General features: G+C 33.6%; 1 protein-coding gene across 1 annotated transcript in view; it reads left to right on the plus strand.

The window, feature by feature from the left end:
• LOC145266996 (NAD(P)H-hydrate epimerase-like) overlaps positions 1-22,990 on the plus strand; it is a 697,567-nt gene that overhangs the window by 169,453 nt on the left and 505,124 nt on the right. The window contains exon 2 of the mRNA XM_080122890.1: positions 20,849-20,990. Within this exon, the coding sequence (XP_079979016.1) occupies positions 20,893-20,990 (98 nt within the window). The 5' untranslated portion in view covers positions 20,849-20,892. The remainder of the gene's footprint in view (positions 1-20,848; positions 20,991-22,990) is intronic.

The raw sequence follows: 22,990 nt of genomic DNA on the forward strand, positions 1-22,990 counted from the left end.
GAGTGTAGTACCTGTTAGGATCCCAACTATGGGTTAAATAGAAACTGACTTGAATATATATATATATATATATATATATATATATATATATATATATATATATATATATATATATATATATATATATATATATATAATTTTAAAAAAATTATTCAAAATCACTGGAGTCGGCATTAAATAACATGAAAAGGGTTGATATGCCGTAAAACAAAAACAACCAATCAAAATATAATTTTCTTAAAAAGTTCAAATAAAGACTATTTTAATAAAACATCCATTTTTATATTTGCATTAAAAAAAATTCTATACAGTATTGGTCATCCGTAGCTTAAAATTTGTCTGACGTCACTTCCGCCGAATAGCTTTGTAAACAAAGGAGTTCGACTCTTAACGAAAGTCAGAACTTATAACAATGGGAGGAAATAGTTCATTAGTAAAACAAAAGTAGAGGAAATGAGGTTGGTAAGAAGACGAAAGGGAGCCACCAAGGTCTTTTGAATTCTCAAGACAGTAAAATACTTCACCGTCAATGTTCAGTTTTTGAATAGTTATGGCTGAGACAGTGAGTCCTTTCCTCTTATCGGTCACTTTGAGATAGACAAGATTATTAGGATTTTCGATCCCCGGCGAAATGAATTATAACAATGGACGGAAATAGTTGATTATCAGAACAAAAGGCAGAAATGTAGAAAGCCATACAAGGAGATTCACTAAAATACACAAAAGCGATCGGAATTAGGATGGTCAATCAAAGTGTGGAGATGACTGAGATAAAAGAACATAAAGATCAATATATTTAGAGTTAAATTACAATTAGTTCACAAGCATTTTAGGGGCGAATTTTACGGACAATATTGAGTTTACGGCAGTTGACGACAGTTTACAGTTAGGGACAGTTGACACAGATTGTGAATCGGAGCAGATAGGGACAACTTTGGCGGACCCTATATAGACTAACTTCGGCTGATTGACAGTGTTGACTTCTATAGACAAATATGGATATTAGCATTTGGAGAGTCGTTTTTCGCGATGTTATCACACCCCCACCCAGAGTCCAACAAATATCTACAGAATGCGTCAGTCTTTATTTCCTTTTGTTTCTCTTGCGTTTTTCTTAATACTTGTGAATTAGTAATCCCCCCCCCCCTCAGTGGTCATCGATGTGAGAGACGACGAGAGAGTGGGAGAGACTGAGAGAGTGTGTGTTTTCCTAATGAAAGCCTCAAGTTGCAATTGACATTTAGTTAATAACATGATTTCAGCGATTAAATAATTTACATAAAAAAAAAATCCAAATACTTTTTTTTAGAATTTGCAGTCAAATGTAAATTTACACATATATTTATTTATTTATTTATTTTTTAATTTAAATTTTTTAAAAGAATTTTATTTTTATCCTGCGCAAATGTGTAGAAATATCAGAAAAAAATCTTTAAGAAGATTTCCAGGACGATAATTTGATGCTGGATGCTTGAAGCATGAAAAACTAAAACAAAAAAGAAAACATTGTTGTGTAATTACCTCCACCAAGGAGGTTATGTTTGCAGTTCAGTTTATCTATTTTTTTGTTTTTGTACAGATTGGAGTTCATATCACTTGACCAATTGCCACCAAACTTGGTAAACATATCCGTCATGGTATAATTTAGTTAATTTTGAGACATATATATATATATATATATATATATATATAAAATTGGGAGAAAATAAAACATATTTTGGGATATATGTTCAAAGGGCAAGGCTGCAGAAAATGTAAACGCCACACTTTTAGCATCTACTTCGATACGTGCATACATCCCTTTCTTATTTCTTTCTTTTTCTCTCTCTATCCCTCTCTCTACTCCCTCGTTTCTCCACACAAAAGTTACCGAGTAAAAAATCCCCGAGTCGACATCATTTCATGTAGTGAAAGTAGGAGGGGTCGACAAAGCAAATAGCAAGTCAAACAACCTCCTATTACTTTAATTCTATTGATCGTAGAGATTCGGTACTTGGCCCATATTGTAGTCAATGAAGTCCCTTCTCTCAATTGACCATGCTATTGATATTTTACGCTAACCTTAAAAAGGTGATTATGGTTGAATTTTTATTACGGTTTTAAACTTTTCCATAATACTATGTCCTTTGATAAGAATTACTACTGCACCACATAACAGATATAAGGGGGGAAAACCACTGTACAAATATCCAAGACAATGACAAAACCCTTGTGACCGTACATGAATCGCAACATTTAATGCTACTAAGACTAAACTTATTTCCTTTAACAATTATAAAAGAACCTCCTCAGCCACCGATTGCCATGACAAATATCTAGTAATGGGACGATTCCAATATTTTTCTCGATTCCGATAAAATTACCGATTCTGTACTAAATTCCCGATTCCGATAACGTCACAAAAACCGCGGAGCAATTAAACCCGACATAGTGATGGGACAAGAAAGAGAACAAAAGCAACCTTAGTATAAGTTAGTGTCTCCAATAATTCTGGATCAAACAGAGCTGAGAGGGAAAAGATAATTAAATGCCGAGGTCTTATGTATGACATGAAAAGAAATTGGAATCATAGGAAGATCTCTAGCATTCCAGTAATTATAGTAGCAACTCGACACATGAAAAATAATGTAAAAAACACTACCTGGCAAATATACCCGGTGAACCAAGTGCAAGAGAAGTTCAGACAATTGCACTAAAAAAAATAAAAACGGCCAGAATCTTAAAAAGATCTCTTGGTTGGAATATATAAGATAGCTTGAAAAAACTGAAAATAAAAAAGAAAAGGAGAAGTAAAGCCAGAAAAGACGTTGGCTCTTTCTTATGTTGTCAGGCGCTGTGACGCGCAGAGAACTTTTTTAGATGCTCAAGTAAAAAAAAAAAAAAAAAAAAAACTGCTTTGAAAAAAACATAATACTCGCATGCACATGTCCTCGTTCCTTTCCGTTTTTTTTTTTATTTTTTTTTTTTTACTTCAATTTTTTAAAAGAAATTTAACGTTACGGTATTTCCGTTTAAAATGAATAAGAATTCTGCGTTAATTAAAATGTAATATTTATGCATGTTTTACGACAGGGCAACACACACACACACACACACACACACACACACACACACACACACACACACACACACACACACATATATATTTGTATTCCTACACGTCAACACATAGGAAATAAATACAGAAAAGATATTAACATTTATACACAAGTTAGAAAAGCATTTCATCCAAGGCATGAAAATTGTTAAACAAAGGGTTTTTACTATAGGTTTTAAAAATAAAGGTACAAGATTCAATTTGAAATTTATTTATCTTCAAAGTGCACTTTTATACATTTTATAAAGTAAGGTATAAAAATTTGATACCTTACTTTGTAAAATGTATAAAAGTGCACTTTGAAGATAAATAAATTTCAAATTGAATCTTGTACCTTTATTTTTAAAGCATATAGTAAAAACCCTTTGTTTAACAATTTTCATGCCTTGGATGAAATGCTTTTCTAACTTGTATCGTATCTTTTTAAGTTAATATTTTATTTAATTTATTAATTTGGATTAAAAAGATGAATGTGATTTTGCATGTATTTATAAAAACTCTCCTACTCTCTATTTCAGTTTGTATTTCTCCTCACATCACAACTCATTTCTTGCAACACCCCCTTCGTATTATTACAGGTCTGAATATTCTCTCTGTTTCAGTTTGTATTTCTCCTCACACCACAACTCTTTTTTGCAACTTCCTCTTTGTCATACATGTCTGAATAATGAGAAAATCTGAATTTTTTTAACAAAAACTTTAAAATAACTATTGTAGATTAAATTTTTTAAAACTTCTTTCAGAATAGAAAATGTTTACAATTTAATAAGGAACATATTTCATATAGGTTTCATTAAAAATATTCAGTAGATAACGAGAAAAATAGATGAAAATTTCAAAAGAACTGTATAACTGGTTACGCTCAATAGTTGTCCTCGCCAGCGAAAGTCTTTGTTATTTTTATTCTATTATTATTATTATTTAGAAAATTTTGTGTCCTGCTCTTTCGCGCGAGGACTAATTTTTCGCATTGATTTTTTATTCATATATGTGTATATATATATATATGTATATATATATATATATATATATATATATATATATATATATATATATATATATATATATATATAAGGGTGTCCGAAAAGCTCGTAAACACTTGTAAAACATTAAATTTTTACTCGCCAAGTATTAACAAACAAAAGAAAAAATTAATCCACAAAATAAAGGCCATTATTTTTTCAAGATATTCTGCCATCGCTTTGCAAATTGTCGGATCTGGTCAAAGTACCATTTAGCCGGCTTCGAATCAAAGAATTCCTGACACGTTGCCTCGACTTCATCAAACGAGTTGAATACCAGCTCTTCAGAACGTGTTGCATTGGTCAGAAAAGGCCATAATCTGATGGAACATAGTCAGAACTGTAGGCTGGATGTGGCAGAACCTCAACGTCGTCTTGTTCATCAACTTGTCTTTCGTCTTCCTGGTTGGTTGGTTGTTTTTGTTTTACGGCATATCAACCCTTTCCGGGTTATTTTATGCCGAATCCAAAGATTTTGAAGAAACATTTTTTTAATAGAATATATTTTTTGTTTTCAAGTCGGTTTCTATTTAACCCATAGTTGGGACCCTAACATGTTCTACCACTCCGGGTCAGAGTGGACATGGGAGCAATGGTAATTAAAGGGTGGCTCCACACTCCCCAAAGCCCACAAGCTGGGGCCTCACCACTGGATATAGTTTAAGGTCATATCCAGGACCCCCATTGAGGGACTTTTACCCTCTGCAGGGGGGGGGGCAGTCGGCGTATTCTAATGCCCCACCGACAGGGCCGGTCTTCCTGGTGGTGTGTTGTTTGGCATTGTTCTGCTACGTCAAAACGCGCTTTCAATTGATCAGAGACGGGTACTTTTGCTTCAACTTTTCGTAGACTCGTTCCAGTTGCTTAAAGTTCGCCACCGATAGCACGACCATTCGGAACTAACTCAAGTTCGCGACCATTCGGAACTAACTCAAAACGCACGATTCCTCCAAAGTTCCACCAAACGCATATCGTGACTTTCTTGTCGAATCTATCTTGTTTCGGAACCGACGATGTCACTTTCCATTTCTGAACCCATCGCTTGTCACGATTCTGTTGCACCAGATAGATCAATTTCTCGTCCGATGTCAAAATGTACTTCCTCATACCCCTTCGAAAGTGTGCCGATCGATCTGTGGGTCTTAGGAAAAATTAATAATATAATAGATGATTGTAGTTAAAACAAAAACAAAGGGCAACTATCTGACAGGAAAGAGAAAGGGAGAACATATTGTGTCGTGTGGTAAATGCGTGTCAGCGACTTATGTGTTCCGTAAAACGTTCGTGCTGAAGTTTAATTTTCTTAACGAGCCTCTAAATACAACGTCTTGGTTCATTAAAAAAAAAAAAATAACAACGTTGCAAAAGCACAAGTTTTAAGTCTTTACCACCAATCCCCGCAATCTCCTGTTCGACAAGATACAATATCCAGAAGTAAAGATCAAGTAAGATGTTGGCTATTTCTTATGTTGCCGGGCGAGGGTAATTTTTTTTTTTTACTTATATTTACCTCAAACTTACAGTAAAGTTTGCCACCGATAACATAGTCGTAACATAGTAGCTGACCCCGTCATTTAAATGACTAAGCCAAGATGCGTATACAGTTTTGACGACTCACGTGCCATTTTAATGTAGAGTCAGTATTTAAGCCGTGGTGTGAGCATGACGTCACGGAATAAAATGTACATATAGGCATCAAGATCAAAGGAAAAGAAAGAGGAGAAGAAAAAGACAAGACGCATGGCGATTTGGAAAGTACGCCTGACAAGCACGCGAGTCTCCTCTCCCTACCTCCCCAAAAGTGAGCCGACCAACATGTGTGCACCTAAAGAGAATTAATACAACACTACATTCAATTGAAGTAAAAAAACAAACAAACAAAGGATTGCTGTATGACAGGAAAAAGAAAGAGAGAAAATATTGTGTCGTGTTGTAAATACATGTTGGCGACTTGTCTGCGAAAATGAAATAAATGACTTTTTTCTTTCATCTAAAAAAATGCGTGTCAAAGTTTTATTTTGTTGTCGAGTCTCTGAATAGAACATTTGGCCGATTTAAAAAATAATAACAACTTTGCAAGCCCACAATTTTAACCCTTTTTTACCGCCACAATTTTTTATTCAATAAATGAATTTTGAATCATGAAAGTCATACGTGACAGAAGTTGGCGTGCAAACAAACCCTTCATTCACTTGTTGAACCATGCATAGACCTGTACTTTGAAGACCAGTTGGGTGGACAAAACCATACGAATAAGAAATATTGCTTTTTTTTTGTTTTTTTTTGTGAAAGGCGACTTGAAAGTACAATTTGCCGGTAAAGGATGAAAGACCAAACAAGTTAGTCCGTACGTCACGCTTTGAAAAAAGGTCAAATGTAATTCTTGAAGGCAAAATTGCTTAAATAAAAAACCAAATTCGCAAAATTTTAGTTTAAAAAAAAAGCCAATTTGGCAACTCTGGACAATAGGCACTACCATTTTTTATATGAACTTTTCCAAAAAGTACACATGATCTGGTGACGTCATCAATTGATGTGCTTGATGCGAGCCACGGCGAACGATATTTTAAAAACTATTATTTACTACTGTAATTTAATTCAATAGGAATTTATTTTACATTCAGATAGTTTACTTAAAGATTAAATTATCGAAATTAAAAAAAAAAAAGATTCACTATTATCGTTAGAAATAATTAAGTAAACTCTGTTTTTTTTTCTCAGTTGGGGGTAGAAAACATAATAAAAAAATAAAATGTTACGTGGCGGTAAAGGGTTAAAGAACAAATAAATTAGTCCGTACGTCACGCTTTGAAAAAAGGTTAAATGTAATTTTTGAAGGCAAAATTGCTTTAATAGAAAGCAAATTCGCGAAATTTTAGTTTAAAAAAAAAATAAAAAATTTGGCAACCCTGGACAAGAATATGACAGTGACCTCATTATTACGATATAATTGTCTCTAAGACACTGGACGATTTAATAATTCAAAAATTCAATTAACTGAGAGCTAATACACAAATCTTTATACATTATTTAATTGGAATTGATTATTTATTAATTTTATTTATTGAGGACTATTCTTCTCATCTGTCTTAGTTGTTTCACGACGTTTCGGCCAACTATTCGTCCGCCTTTCGTCGGGTGGTAATCGCGACGGGATAGGAGATTCAGTGTTCCTATCCCGTCGCGGTTACCAGCTGACGAAGGCCAAAGAAATAGTTGTTCGAAACGTCGTGAAACAACAACTAAGAAAGATGAAGATAATAGTCCACAATAAAATAAATTAATACACAAATATTTCTTTGTAATTTTTTTGTGATAAACTCAGAGACATCTTCCTCCGCGCACAAATAAATATCGACGTTGATTAATCGATTGATCGTTCCTCCATTTTACTTCCTCCCCTTTCGAACTGACTTCTTTTTCTTTTTCAACGTCTCAAATGTCCCTATTCGAAGTTACTGAATCAAGACATAAGTGATTAGATTAAAATGGCCGACACAAATAACCTCGATCGTTTCTAAATGATCGAAGGATATACGAGGTTCCTTTAATAAGTTTTCTAGACTTTTCCCACCCGTATGGACACTTTTATTGATAGTACAAACATGAAACTCTCGTGCACGGTATAAAAAAAAAAAAAAAAAAAAAATATGAAAGAAAAATAAAGCGGTTTCATTATAATCATCTTATACACGTATATCTAAATAAAATGTTTATTTTAATTGTCCTTTGGCACTTTAAAATTCTCCCAGTGCTGTTTATATCGCCAGTAATATTTTTCATTGCATGCTATCGATTTTCTCCTCACGAGATGATGGGTGAAAGAACTCTTGAGAGATTTACGCCTATCTTGTTTACATGTTTTTATAAATTTTGTACCTCTAAACACACACACACACACACACACACACACACACACACACACACACACACACACACACACACACACACGTATATATATATAATATATATATATATATATATATATATATATATATATATATATATATATATAGTAATAAAATATATATGGCAATTAAACTACACGGAATATTCTGTGTAGCTTAATTGTCATATATATTTTATAACTTACTACCTAGCTCTACATACGTATTGAGCACTATAGATATATGTACTAGCATTTCAGCCCGGCGTTGCCCGGGTGTTTGGAAGTGTATGTTGTGTAAAAAAACAAAAGTCTTTTTTTTTAAACTTTGACCCCTATTATGACCCCTTAACATTTATTGTTTGGGGCTCAAATCAAGTTATTAAATTAGATCCATGTCCAAAGAACCTATATCTAAAATTTCAAGCGTTTAGACCCAAAATTGGCGGATAAATTTGGTTGAGTTCAAAAAAGTCAAATCGTTGAACCTTGATCCCTTAGCAGTCAAATTTCTGTCGGAAAACCGATCACAAAGATTTTTCCAAATCTCAGTACCCTGTATATCAAATTTCGAGTCAGTAGACTTAAAATTGAGTTATTGCGTAGGGAAATGTACACACACACACACACACACACACACACACACACACACGCGCGCGCGCGCACGCACACGTTCACTTTTATAGGTATACTAGACTACCCGTGACCCGTTGGGGCAGTATTTTATATTAGCTATGGAATTCATGTATGAGCGTGACACTTGTGACGTAAAGAAAATAGTTTTTTTTGACATAACAGAAACATTTCTATGAAAATACATTAAAATGAAAAATCACGGACGGATCACTCAAACATGAAAAAAAAAATCTTCCTATTCGTGTAAAGTTACCTATTTTTCCGAATAATCGTTCAAAAATCGAAAATTAAACATGATTTTCCTACGAATCGAACGCCGACGAAAGTCATTTAGCAGCAAAAATGCACATGAATCTACCGATGAGAAATATAATAATGAAAAACCTATATTGGAATCCTCCAACCAAGTTATAGAAACTTAAAATCTAAAAAAAAATAATTAATAAAACCTGAAGCAAAAAAATAAAAACCAAATAAATAAAATAAAATAAAACTAATGTTGAAACAGATTAGTAAATGTGTCAACAAATTCACCGTTCTCACACAACTATTTTGTATCTAGAAATGTAAACAAAAAATAAAAAAGAAGGAAGAAAGGAAGGAAGGAAAAGGGACGGATAAAGAGTAGTAGTAGTAGTAGTAGTAGTAGTAGTAGTAGTAGCAGCAGCAGCAGCAGTCTTGGCTTTACTGCAATTGTTCTTATGTTTGTCAACGGGTTAAAGTTGTTTAGTTGTAAGAAAATAGCGACAGTATAGTTGTAATAAAGAATAGTTGCAAAACACCCTCATTCTTCCCATGTTAAATAATAATTTCGAAAAAATAACGTTAATATTTTAGTGCGCATGTCAAAATCTGCAAAAGAAGCGATTTGTGTTTATTTGTTTACGTTGTTATGGGTTAATGTTTATGCGCGCATGCGCAACCGGATCTCGTAAACCGGAAAGTGGATTACATCACTCGTTACAAGGTCATTTGAGTTTTATAATTATATAGATAGATAGATAAATAGATAGATAGATAGATAGATAGATAGATAGATATACACATACCTAACTTTATATATAGGTATCAGTAGACACTCCCGGTTATTAGTTTTGTCGGGTTAAAAAAAACATGCTGTGTCATTCTCGAACAGTACACACCCAATACACGAGGGCAAGTAGGTCACTCTGCATTACACGGACTGCTCCATTGTTAGGGGACGATAACTCTAATTTCTTCTTGGCCAAATAACATGGAAAATAAATTTTCCGACCACAAAAATATTTGAAAACCAAAGCATTTATTGTATAAAAATGTATCGAAATATGGTTGTAAAAACATTTATTGAAAAGTCTGCGTAAGAAAATATAATTTAAATAAAACATTTTTCGAATGAAAGCAACTTTGGATTTATTTAAAAACAAAAATTTTCCCCTAACATTTTTTGATTCAAAGTAAAATTGTCACTGTAACAAAATATAGTTTAAATTTTTTTGTGGCACCTGTTGAAGGTCAACAAAGATATATATATATATATATATATATATATATATATATATATATATACTAGCATTTCAGCCCGGCATTGGCCGGGGATTTGGGGATGTATGTTGAGCAAAAAAAAAAAAAAAAAAAATGTAGTCAATTTTTTCAAACTTTGACCCCTATTATGACCCCTTAACATTTATTGTTTTGGACTCAAATCAAGTTATTAAGTTAGATCCATGTGCAAGGAACCTATATCTAAAATTTCAAGCGTTTAGACCCAAAATTGGCGGAGGAGTTTGGTAGAGTTCTCAAAGGTCAAATCGTTGAACTTTGACCCCTTAACAGCTAAATTTCTGGCGAAAAACCGATCATAAAGATTTTTCCAAATATCAGTACCCTGTATATCAAATTTCGAGTCTGTAGACTTAAAACTGACAAAGTTATTGCGTAGGGAAATGTACACAGACACACACACACACACACACATACACACACACACACACACACACACACACACACACACACACACACACACACACAGACACGTTCACTTTTATAGATATATAGATAGATTATAGTTTTTTGATCGAGAAGCGTCACCTGGTTACAGTTTAGTGAAACGCACCAAACAAAAAATGGCGCCGTCCGTGTGATGCAGAAGTGAAGCAAGTAGTGATACAAAGGAAGTCAGCGGCAAAAAGTGTTGGATAAAAAAAATTTGCATTATTTTTCCAAATATCAGTACCCTGTATATCAAGATCTACCGCAGATGTGCTGACGGTTATATCTCACAGGATTAGTTAATCTCTTGACAAAGGCTTCCTTTCTAGGGCAATTGCTCTTGACATATCAAAGGCCTTTGACAAGGTATGGCATAAGGGTCTACTTCACAAGATTTCCAGCTACGGTAAAACTGGAAATGTTTTCTCAATTATTAAATCATTTCTCTCCGATAGGCTCATAAGAGTAGTGGTAGATGGACAAAAATCGGAGGCCTGCAATATAAATGCTGGAGTCCCTCAGGGGTCAATCCTGGGCCCAACTCTCTTCCTGATCTACATCAATGACCTCCCTAAACACATACTTAAATCATTCGTTGACATCTATGCTGATGACACGACCATCTACGGCAACACATCAAAGGCTGTAAATGACAAAGTTCTCTCTGATTCTCTCTCCTCTGATCTCGAGCGCGTGGTTCAGTGGGGGAAGATGTGGCTGGTTACCTTTAATGCATCCAAAACCAAACTCCTATCCTTACATCATCAATGCTCTGATCCCCATCTGACATCAATGTGATGGATCGCTCTCGTCTGGGTGAGGCCTCGTGTTTTGACAAGCTTCTGGGTTTGACCTTTACTCCTGATCTGAAATGGAACACGTACATCAAGTCTGTTGCCAAGGTCGCTGGAAAGATGGTGGGATCCTTCTACCGCTCGAGAAGATATCTCACTACTGATGCAATTCTCTATCTATATAAAAGCCAAGTACGTCTAAGGATGGAATACTGTTGCCATATCTGGGCAGGAGCTGCTAAAAACAGTCTACCCTGCCTTGCAGAGTACAAAATAGACTTTGTGGCTTAGTGGGGGATGCCCTTTTCTCTACCCTGCAGCCTCTCTCCCACAGAAGAGGCGTTGCGAGCCTATCCTTTTTTATCGTTATTTCCATGGCAGATGCTCGTCTGAACTCCAATCTCTGGTCCCCCCCTCGCCAATCTTTCACGAAAAACACCCGTCTAGCTGAATCCACTGTGAAAAATTTCCCCCACTCTATATCTGTGCCTAAATCAAAACGCGGATTCCATGAACAAAGCTTCTTTCTTAGAACTGCACGCCTGTGAAACTCTGTTCCGTCCGCCTGCTTCCCACCGAACTACAACTTGGATGTGTTCAAGTCCAACGTTAACAAATTCCTAATGAACCGCCCCCTTAAGTAAACATTTCATCAAATCTCCACACTAACGTAATGTACTTGCAATAACCCTTATCCCTGAGTGGCTTCCGGGCCTTGATAAGTGGTGATCACTGTGTAAAAAAAAAAATATATATATATATACTTAATTATTTTTTGTATAAAATCTATATATCTACAAAAGTGAGAATGTGTGTGTGAGGACACTTCTCAACCTATATACTCAACGAATTTTTTATCTACAAATTAAAATTTTTTTGTGTATAGGATATTCAGACACGTGGAATACTTTTTAGTGAGTTTTCATCCGTAAAAAGAGCTGCTAAGGGGTAAAACTTTTTTTAAAAATTGGTATTTGGGAGTCATTCGGATTTGTATTCGTTTGTCGACTGTTTCATGAATGCGCGTGCGCGAATCGGTCACATGACAGATTCTTTACGTTAAGAATAAGTAGGTTGGAAAACACCTTTTAAAGATCGTGCCACGGTGGCCTAATAGTTATCGTATGTGAATCACTATCTGTAAGCTTTGGTTTCGATCTCAGCGCGACTATTTTTTTTTTTTTTTTTTTTTTTACTTCCAAGAAATAAACTATTAAAAAAAAAAAACATAATATATGCATACATATATCTTAGTTTCTGTATGAATTAAAATATAATATTCATGTGTATTTTACGACCGGGCAACACCTGGCGGCCTGCTAGTAATAAATAAAATGTTACTGTTTCATTGTTTTGAATGCGTTTTAAGTTTTATAAAAAAATATATTAGTTTATAAAATATTTATTGATCTTTAATATTTTCAGAAAAAATAAAATGATTTTTTTATCGGACATTGTTTGCTGCGGACTTCATATCGCCCATTCTTCTGCATTTCCGAGCAAGTAAGACACAGTGTTAGCTTTTTATGTGGAGGTATATCCACCACTCAAAAAAAAAAAAAGAAAAAAAAAGCATCTCTAGATCTTTAATCGTATACACAAGTTATTAAAAATCAACTAAATTAAAATGTTTCAAGGGAAGTAATTCATGTAAAAATTACAAGAGTTGTCTCCCATCACAGTGTTTGGCGACCGAAAAAAACATTTCTAATAATTTTAAGACATAAAAATAAAAATTGATCGTCGCTTTTTTTTCTTTTTAAATTAAAATAAGAATATAAATGAAAATTATCGCAACAAAAAATTAAACAGACAAAAAACAAAATGCAAACAAGTAAAAACAAATGCATGGTTATTGGAATTTATTTAAATATTTTTTAATGAATAATGCATGAATACGTCGTCCCAGAAAGGATAAAAATTTCTCGAACAGAACGGCTTTGCAAAAATTGTCCAGAATTCAATCTAATTAAAAAAAAAAAAAAAAAATTTAAAAAAAAAATGTTTATGTTGTACGTACCCGCTAAAGAACGTAAATGTCATATTCCAAAAACTATATAAATTGATCAAGTAGTGTTTTATATAGAAAATAACTGTTTTTATGATTATTGACGATTAATATCGCAGTCATTGCAAGTCTGACTGTGTATATATTTCTGTCTCGGTAGTTCGAATTGAGTTATCTCACTTTATTTATTAAATATGGTGCAGCTAGACAAACCATCCTCGCTTTCTCATAAAATTTTATGTTTTATATATATATATATATATATATATATATATATATATATATATATATATATATATATATATATATATATATATATATATATATATATTAGGCACCGCCAAAAATGGCCGCAAAATCAAGTTGTTGTTGTTTTTTAAAACTAAATTACATTTATTAAAATCCATTATTTCTGAGTAACTTTTTTTTTTCCAGAAAGATAAAACCCTGAATTTTATCATATAGAAAACAGAATAATGTAAAACTTTTTCTACTATTTTTAATTAAATTTGAAATGTTAAATTTTCCCAAAAAGTTAACAATTGACATTTTTTGTCTTGCACAAAAAACGTACATAAATATTTAAAAAAAAAGGTTTTTGAAATAATTAATTTATTTATTTATTGTCTAACTAAGATTTAGGATGATTTTCTAAGAGAATATGCAAAAATATTATAATATAAGTACCTGAATTTCAAATAATTCCACTTATTCATATAGCTAACCAGATATTTCGCGTCGATTTCGCGACTCTGTTTACGTTTGCGGCTGATAAGGAGAAAACTATGGAAGACCAAACAGGCCAAAAAATCTTATTTTTCAGTGACGAAAATTTCAATGTATTATTAAGCTGAGGCTGGCCAGTACCAGATGGGTGACCATTTGTATGAGTTTGGTTTTTAATGTGTATGTGTGTGGGGGCCAGGCTCCCCAAAATGGGGGGGGGCAATTTAAAGCAGAATAAAAAAAAATTATTTCAGCGCGTTTGGTCCACCGTAGTCGAAAGGCGGCAAACGTTTTCAAACGGGATCGAAAAAAATGATGCTATTTTTAACACAAAGGGCACAATATTTATCGAATTTTTTTTTTTGTATCGATTATTCAAAGCATGCCCTGTTTAATAATGGTCATGCATTATTCGGCTCGCTAAAAAAAAATTGTTAATTTATTTATCAAAAATTTTAAAATGGCTTTTTTCGTATAAATATTAAAAAAATTTTTTTTTTTGTTTTGCTTAACATAAATTAATTATTTTACTTCACATATTCACCGAATTTCACACTTCAAAACTCAAAAGCGGGATAATTAAACACAATCGAAGTTCTGATATTCAGACGTCAAAATAAGGTATGCGAACAAGTTTTTTTTTTTTTTTAAATCTATAATTCTGTCCCTTACAACAACACAATATGTTTTGTTCAGTTTCAGATGATTATTTTAAGCATATTTGTTCCCACTTCAAAACAAGGGGGGGTTTTGTAAGCAAAAAAAAATATATATATAAATATCGTTTATGAAAAATAAGTACACTGTTATAAAGTTCATTCTTCTCCTAATAATCGCTGAAAATTTCGTATTGATCGGATAATTACCTGATTTTTGGTAGATTTTTAAAAAGACGGTCCGTCAAAAAGTACTGACCTGCCCCCCCCCCCCAGTTTTGGCGGTGCCTAATATATATATATATTGCGGGGTACAAAATTTTATTATGGCTATGTAAAGACTAAATCTAAACTTGTTCGAAAACATTATTTATTTAAGATTGTGAAATTAAAAAATAAAAATGAATGTGTCAGCTGACCGGTTTCGAAGCTCGCTCAGACGCTCAACAGAGCTAAAATCGAGCTTAATTACGTTTTAAAAAGAAAAGGAGGGAACAATGAATCGGAGATTAAAAAGTAGGGGGGAAAATATGTATAAAAAAGGGTGTGTGTGGATTAATTATTAAATAGAAACTAGATTAAGCCCTAAGAGATTCTCTTTTTGTTTGCAAAGAGAAGGTCTCAGAGTATTAATATATATAGTTTCTAGAATTTTGAGATGATAAAGAGACTGCGACTTGCTAAGGATGGAAAAAAAGTCCGCACTAAAACTCGAAGCGCAAATACGATTAATTATAAGGTGCTCTCCTATAGATGAGCCATGGGTATTGTTCAAAACGTCCGAAGGTAGGTAGTTTCCATTTCGAATTTTGGATGGAACATGTTGTTTTACCCTATTATCTAATCTTTGAGACGTCCGCCCGACGTAGCGCACACCGCAGCTACATTTAAATAAATAAATAATAGAATTGTTATGGGGGGGGGGGGAGAACGTCTTTACAAATTGAAGACAAAATGGGTTTACAAGAAAAAACAACACGGGTATTTGATGCAAAATCTATATGAGAGCAGAGGGGGCGACCATAAATTGAAGCTCAGTCGAACACTTTGCATGAAAATAACGCACAATTTGATGAGCTGTGATAATGCAGCGAAACAGTAATATCTATCTATCTATCTATCTATCTATCTATCTATCTATCTATCTATCTATATGTATGTATCACAGCTCTTCGGCGTGAATAAGCAGACTAGTTAGGTAGTGCAAAATGAATGCCGATACTCAAAATGTATAAACATTTTCACCCCATCCCTTTACTTGAAAATTCACCAAAAAATCAGGAAATTAACCAATTTCAATGAAATTTTTAATATTTATAAAATAACGATCACAGAATATAATGAGCACATTATTCTTATTTTAATCTTAGTGGAAATGTATTATTTTGTTTAAACAAAAATACCTTTACTAAAGTTATGGTTTTCAGTAGTAAAAAAAAATGAATGAATTTATTTTTGCTTTTTTATGAAAATAAAGCATCGTAATTTGTTAACAATTAATAAAAATTAATTTTTACAGGAACATTACGAAAAAGCACCTAAAATCCGTATTAATGAATTCGATATAACTCGAAGAAAAAATAATTTCACGAACTACCGATATTATCATAGAATTAAGCATTGTTTTATTTAATATTTTCATACACAAAAAAATTATAATTGCAAAAAATATTTCTACCTTTTATTTTCTAAATCACAGGCTTTGCATAATTTTTATATGTACGATTCTAATATTTTCCTTGCTTGCATGAATGTGAAACTTTCGGCGTAACATAATTTTTATACAATCTTTAAAAATAAAAATTTAAAAAAAAACTTTTTTTTTAAAGAAACATAGAAAAATAATTACATTAAGATTAGTAAAAATGATACAAACGTTCAGCATAGGAACGTACGGATGCACCTCTGGGGAAAAAGAAAACCAGAACCCCCTACATTTTAATTACATGACGTAATTTTCAGACAGCTGTTTCAGATTTGGGGTTTCCGTATAATTGATGTTTACAAAACTTCCGTTAAGCTATTTTTTGTATAAACAAGGTATTTTTTTTAAATTATTATTTAATTCAATATCTTAAGACTTTACTAATTATCTTTGAAATAGACACAGAAAACTAATATTTATCTTTTCAAAGGATTTTTAAAATGAATTTATTTTACTTCAAAATTTAGCCGTGAAAACATTTTTCATAACTTTTTTTTTTCACGTATACAAATATTTTTTCCTCTGAGAAATTAACTTTAAACTTTAATCTTTCAAATACAATAAAAAAGTAGTCGGAGACCTACAAAAATTATGACCAATTGGCTTTCAAAACTATATCTCTCTATCTTTATTCGGCCATTTTTGCCCGTAACTAACACTAGTGCTTCTTCAAACTGGGGTTAAAATTCGACTGTCAACTTAAGTCGATAAATAAACCAAATTTTAATGTTCATATAAACATTATTGGAATTTAATAGTGTTCAGTTCGTTTTGCATTATCGTCAATGGTAGCTGTAATTACCTGCAGGCAGCTGTATCGTCATATCGCGGCTCTTCAGTATAGCTGTTTGAAAGCTGTTTTTATATTTCTACCGAAAATGACTGCACAAGGGGAATAATTCATAACTTTTGGAACGAGTTGTTTCCCTTGATGGCATTCCCGTTTTTATTATTCTTTATTAATTCTTAACATTTAATAAAATTGCTTATAATTTTTTTTTTTTCTGGCGTTTCAACGCGTAGGTTTGATCTTAGTTGCTATATTAATTAATATATTAATTCACTCGAAAAGAAGAAGAATGAGATTTTACTTTTTGGGGGGCGATTACGTGTAAACTGCCAGAAAAGTAATAAATAAACAAATAAATAAAAATTGGATGATTTTTCATAGGTACGTGCAAAATGAAAGCCGATGCTAAAAATGTATACAAATTTTTAGCATCGGCATTTATTTTGCACGTACTTACCTCCCCTGTTTTATTATTTAAGTAATAATGATGTTCTTAATTGTCATGTCGAAAACATTAATATATCCAAAAACTACGAAAATTCAGCGAGTAGAAAATTATTGCTAGTAAAAAGTAATCTTTACGGAAAAGTGGGTAAAATTGCGTTTTTTCTTGGACGTTCACACATAGGGGACATAACTCGGAATGTCAAATTTAGATTACATCGTTATGGCTTCCGATATTTGTAACCTATAGCGATATACTTTTTTTTTTACTGAATAAAAATAGTACTTGTTCTATTGCGATGAATTTTCATAAGTTTGGGATATATTACTATTTTCGACAAGACAATTAAATATATGAGATTGTTTTTGCTTAAAACGACTTAGTTTACTCACCCTACATTCCTAATTGATGTAACATCCATGTATAATGTAAATCTCACCTGTCTGTTTAAATGTATGTATGTATGTATGTATGTATGTATGTATGTATGTATGTATGTATGTATGTATGTATGCACCTGCACCTGGCGCTCTGTACATTGAACCAAACATCTATGTGGGGGGAAATAAACTTGATGCTGTGGACACATTTATGTACTTTGGTAGCACAATCTCCAGATATGGTTCTCTAGATGCGGAGATACGTCTTCGCATCCAGAGGGCCAGTACGGTATTTGTAACACTAGAAAAGCAGCTGTGGTGTGATGGTGACATTTCTGTCATAGCCAAGATCAGTGTTTAATCGACCTGTGTGCTTTCTATTTTGCTTTACACATCTGAATGTTCCTATTTACAATGCCTCCCCACGGGACAGAGCTAGACACCAGGGTCGTTTTTTAACGTGGAGAAAAGGAACAAAAATAAAAATTGTCTCAGTCGTGAAGGATTTCTCCTCCACTGACAGAGAACAAGAGATTGAAGTGCGGCATCTGAAGAACAGATGGTATTTATTTGCTCCCCCAACGAGCAAATTAGGCACAAGGCCGATTTTTAATGTGAGGAGTAAAGGGAGGGGGAAGGGAAAAAGGGGACCAGTTCCCGAGAGGTGGGAAATGGGAGCTGGTTAAGGGTCAGGCATGTGGGGTTGCCCCCACATCTGGTCTTTGCTAGTCATAGCTAGTCATAGCTTGCAGCATCTGAAGAACAGATGGTATTTATTTGCTCCCCCACCGAGCAAATTAGGCACAAGGCCAATTTTTAATGTGAGGAGTGAAGGGAGGGGGAAGGGAAAAAGGGGACCAGCTCCCGAGAGGTGGGAAATGGGAGCTGGTTAAAGGTCAGGCATGTGGGGTTGCCCCCACATCTGGTCTTTGCTAGTCATAGCTAGTCATAGCTTGCAGCATCTGCCGGAACAGATGGTATTTATTTGCTCCCCCACTGAGCAAATTAGGCACAAGGCCGTTTTTAATGTGAGGTAAAAACCAGCTCCCCTAAAAGTAGGCAAATAGGGGGCACTCTGGTTACCAAAAAATAATAATTGTCCCAGTATAGAGGGTTTCCCCTCCATTGACTGGTACAAATTATCTTAAGTGCAGCATCTGCCGGAACAGATGGTATTTATTTGCTCCCCCACTGAGCAAATTAGGCACAAGGCCGTTTTTAATGTGAGGTAAAAACCAGCTCCCCTAAAAGTAGGCAAAAAGGGGGCACTCTGGTTACCAAAAATAATAATTGTCCCAGTATAGAGGGTTTCCCCTCCATTGACTGGTACATATTATCTTAAGTGCAGCATCTGCCGGAACAGATGGTATTTATTTGCTCCCCCACCGAGCAAATTAGGCACAAGGCCAATTTTTAATGTGAGGAGTGAAGGGAGGGGGAAGGGAAAAAGGGGACCAGCTCCCGAGAGGTGGGAAATGGGAGCTGGTTAATGGTCAGGCATGTGGGGTTGCCCCCACATCTGGTCTTTGCTAGTCATAGCTAGTCATAGCTTGCAGTATCTGCCGGAACAGATGGTATTTATTTGCTCCCCCACTGAGCAAATTAGGCACAAGGCCGTTTTTAATGTGAGGTAAAAACCAGCTCCCCTAAAAGTAGGCAAAAAGGGGGCACTCTGGTTACCAAAAATAATAATTGTCCCAGTATAGAGGGTTTCCCCTCCATTGACTGGTACAAATTATCTTAAGTGCAGTATCTGCCGGAACAGATGGTATTTATTTGCTCCCCCACCGAGCAAATTAGGCACAAGGCCGATTTTTAATGTGAGGAGTGAAGGGAGGGGGAAGGGGAAATGGGGACCAGCTCCCGAGAGGTGGGAAATGGGAGCTGGTTAAAGGTCAGACATGTGGGGTTGCCCCCACATCTGGTCTTTGCTAGTCATAGCTAGTCATAGCTTGCAGTATCTGCCGGAACAGATGGTGTTTATTTGCTCCCCCACTGAGCAAATTAGGCACAAGGCCGTTTTTAATGTGAGGTAAAAACCAGCTCCCCTAAAAGTAGGCAAAAAGGGGGCACTCTGGTTACCAAAAATAATAATTGTCCCAGTATAGAGGGTTTCCCCTCCATTGACTGGTACAAATTATCTTAAGTGCAGCATCTGCCGGAACAGATGGTATTTATTTGCTCCCCCACCGAGCAAATTAGGCACAAGGCCAATTTTTAATGTGAGGAGTGAAGGGAGGGGGAAGAGAAAAAGGGGACCAGCTCCCGAGAGGTGGGAAATGGGAGCTGGTTAAAGGTCAGGCATGTGGGGTTGCCCCCACATCTGGTCTTTGCTAGTCATAGCTAGTCATAGCTAGTCATAGCTTGCAGTATCTGCCGGAACAGATACTACACTTTGATCTTGGCCCGAAGGCCAAATGTTGGACAACACAACGATGGCAATGGCCAGAGCAATCTTGGCAGTTACCCGCCGAATAACTGTTATCCGATTTTGTATAGCATTTAGACGAACTTATTTTTGCCGTAGGTAATGTTCGACTTAGAAATTTGCATACAATACCTGAGCGGTTCTGCGCATGCTCTTCACAGCCACATATATTCAGAAAGGAATAAGCTAGCCTTCATTGTTTGCAATCTCCTTAAATGCTCACGCATAAAAAAAAAATGATAATAATAATAATAATAAAAACAAAGTAACATTTTTTTTTTCGTTTTTTTTTCTTTATTTTCAGATCTTGTTACAACATCCGGGCGAATATCGTGGAATTTTTCCTTTATGCTTTGTAAAGTGTTTAATCGTTGGGTTCCCGTCGCACGAAGCATGTTCTCTCGTTCGGTCACTACAAACAAACCAGGTACCCTCAAATATCTCAGGTAAGTGCACAACAATTTCCTTTATACGTTTTGTGACGCCACAGGTGTCGGTGCTAAATGAAAATTCGTTCCCATTTGAATCAAATCAAATAATATGAAAAAAAATATGATTAAGCAATAAATTTTTTTTTTTTTAATTTATTTTTATGATAAAATAAAAAGTATCCAATTTGTCATGGCCGGCATATCTGAAATCGGAAATTGCCAAAACGGTGTTGATTCAAAAAACGCAGAAAGTGAAATATTTTATAATGCAACAAACTTAAATCAATAATCTCTCCATCCGCATGATGTTAGATCACTATGGACGGACGTGTGAAAACTCTTGGCTTTTAATACCAATCCACGGGAGCTTTACATATATCGGACATTTTTGAGGGCCCAAAAAGTTCCACTCTTAAACACCAAGACTTTATCCCTTACACATTTTCCAATTTCAAATATTATATATATATATATATATATATATATATATATATATATATATATATATATATATATATGTGTGTGTGTGTGTGTGTGCTCAAACCTTCTTCAGACTATATATTTGATTTTCAAATTTTTATGGCAAGGTTTCCTATCTCTTTGTTCCGTTTTGACTCGATCTTGGTTTTTGATCGCAATGTCAAGGTTATTTTTGGTCTATGAAAATTGCAAGTGACAGCCATGTTGAATTTTTGATTATTCAATGTTTACACATTTTAATCGTACATTTCTCGAGTTTCGATGGGTAAAATAAATTAAATTTTTACTCGAAATGACTCCTCATGTAATAATGTTTAAAATAAGAAACATTTTTAGTGCCTTATTTTTCTCATATCATCCGGAAACCCGATTTAGGGACATTACCCTTCCTTTTTATTTAAAAAACATTTTTTATCAACCATTAAAAAAATGTATTTTACTTTTACAAATATAAAAATAAACATCTAAAAAATATATCTTTATCAATAAAATATTTTTTCAACATTAACCATTAATAATTTTTTTAAACATTAATCATTAATCATTTTTTAAACATTAATCATTAATTATTTTTTAAACATTAATTATTAATAATTTTTTAAGCATTAATCATTGAACATTTTTAAAACATTAATTATTAATTATTTTTTAAACATTAATTATTAATTATTTTTTAAACATTAATCATTAATAATTTTTTAAACATTAATCATTAATTATTTTTTAAACATTAATCATTAATCATTTTTTAAACATTAATCATTAATCATTTTTTAAACATTAATCATTAATTATTTTTTAAACATTGATTATTAATCATTTTTTAAACATTAATCATTAAACATTTTTAAAACATTAATTATTAATTATTTTTTAAACATTAATAATTAATCAGTTTTTCAACATTAATCATTAATCAAACATTTGAAAAAAATATTTTCATACAGTTAAATAGAATTGTAGAAGGCGTTACAATGCAGAAGTAACGGAAAGACACAAGCTAAAGCAGGTGAGAAATTTATTAATACAACTTATAAATACATGTGTACATATTCATATTTCATATACGCAGTATATTTATATTTGCACAATGGTTACCTGGGAAAGTCGGTCTGGTAGTATGTCCGTGTGATATAATATTTCGAGAAAGATCTCTTCGTCAGATATTTACTTGACTTTCCCAGGTAACCACTGTGCAAATATAAATATACTGCGTATATGAAATATGAATATGTACACACGTATTTATAAGTTGTATTATTAAATTTCTCACCTGCTTCAGCTTGTGTCTTTCCGCTACTTTTGCATTGTACCGCCTTCTACAATTCCATTTAACTACATACTATACAATGCTTCAAGCAAACTACACCCACCTCTTATATTTTCATACTTTACAGCAAAAATAGTTTTTATTTGAAGGTGTAACGGTTTTGTTTAATTTCTCACTTTTAATTACTTTTTTTATTTTAATAATGTTAATTTTTAAATCAAACGCCATTAAATCGTATCCCATTAAATGTGCTTTATTCGTTCAA

Source organism: Euprymna scolopes, chromosome 42 (assembly GCF_053919585.1).
Source record: "Euprymna scolopes isolate OS-2025 chromosome 42, ASM5391958v1, whole genome shotgun sequence".
Classification (NCBI taxonomy): Eukaryota; Metazoa; Mollusca; class Cephalopoda; order Sepiida; family Sepiolidae; genus Euprymna; species Euprymna scolopes.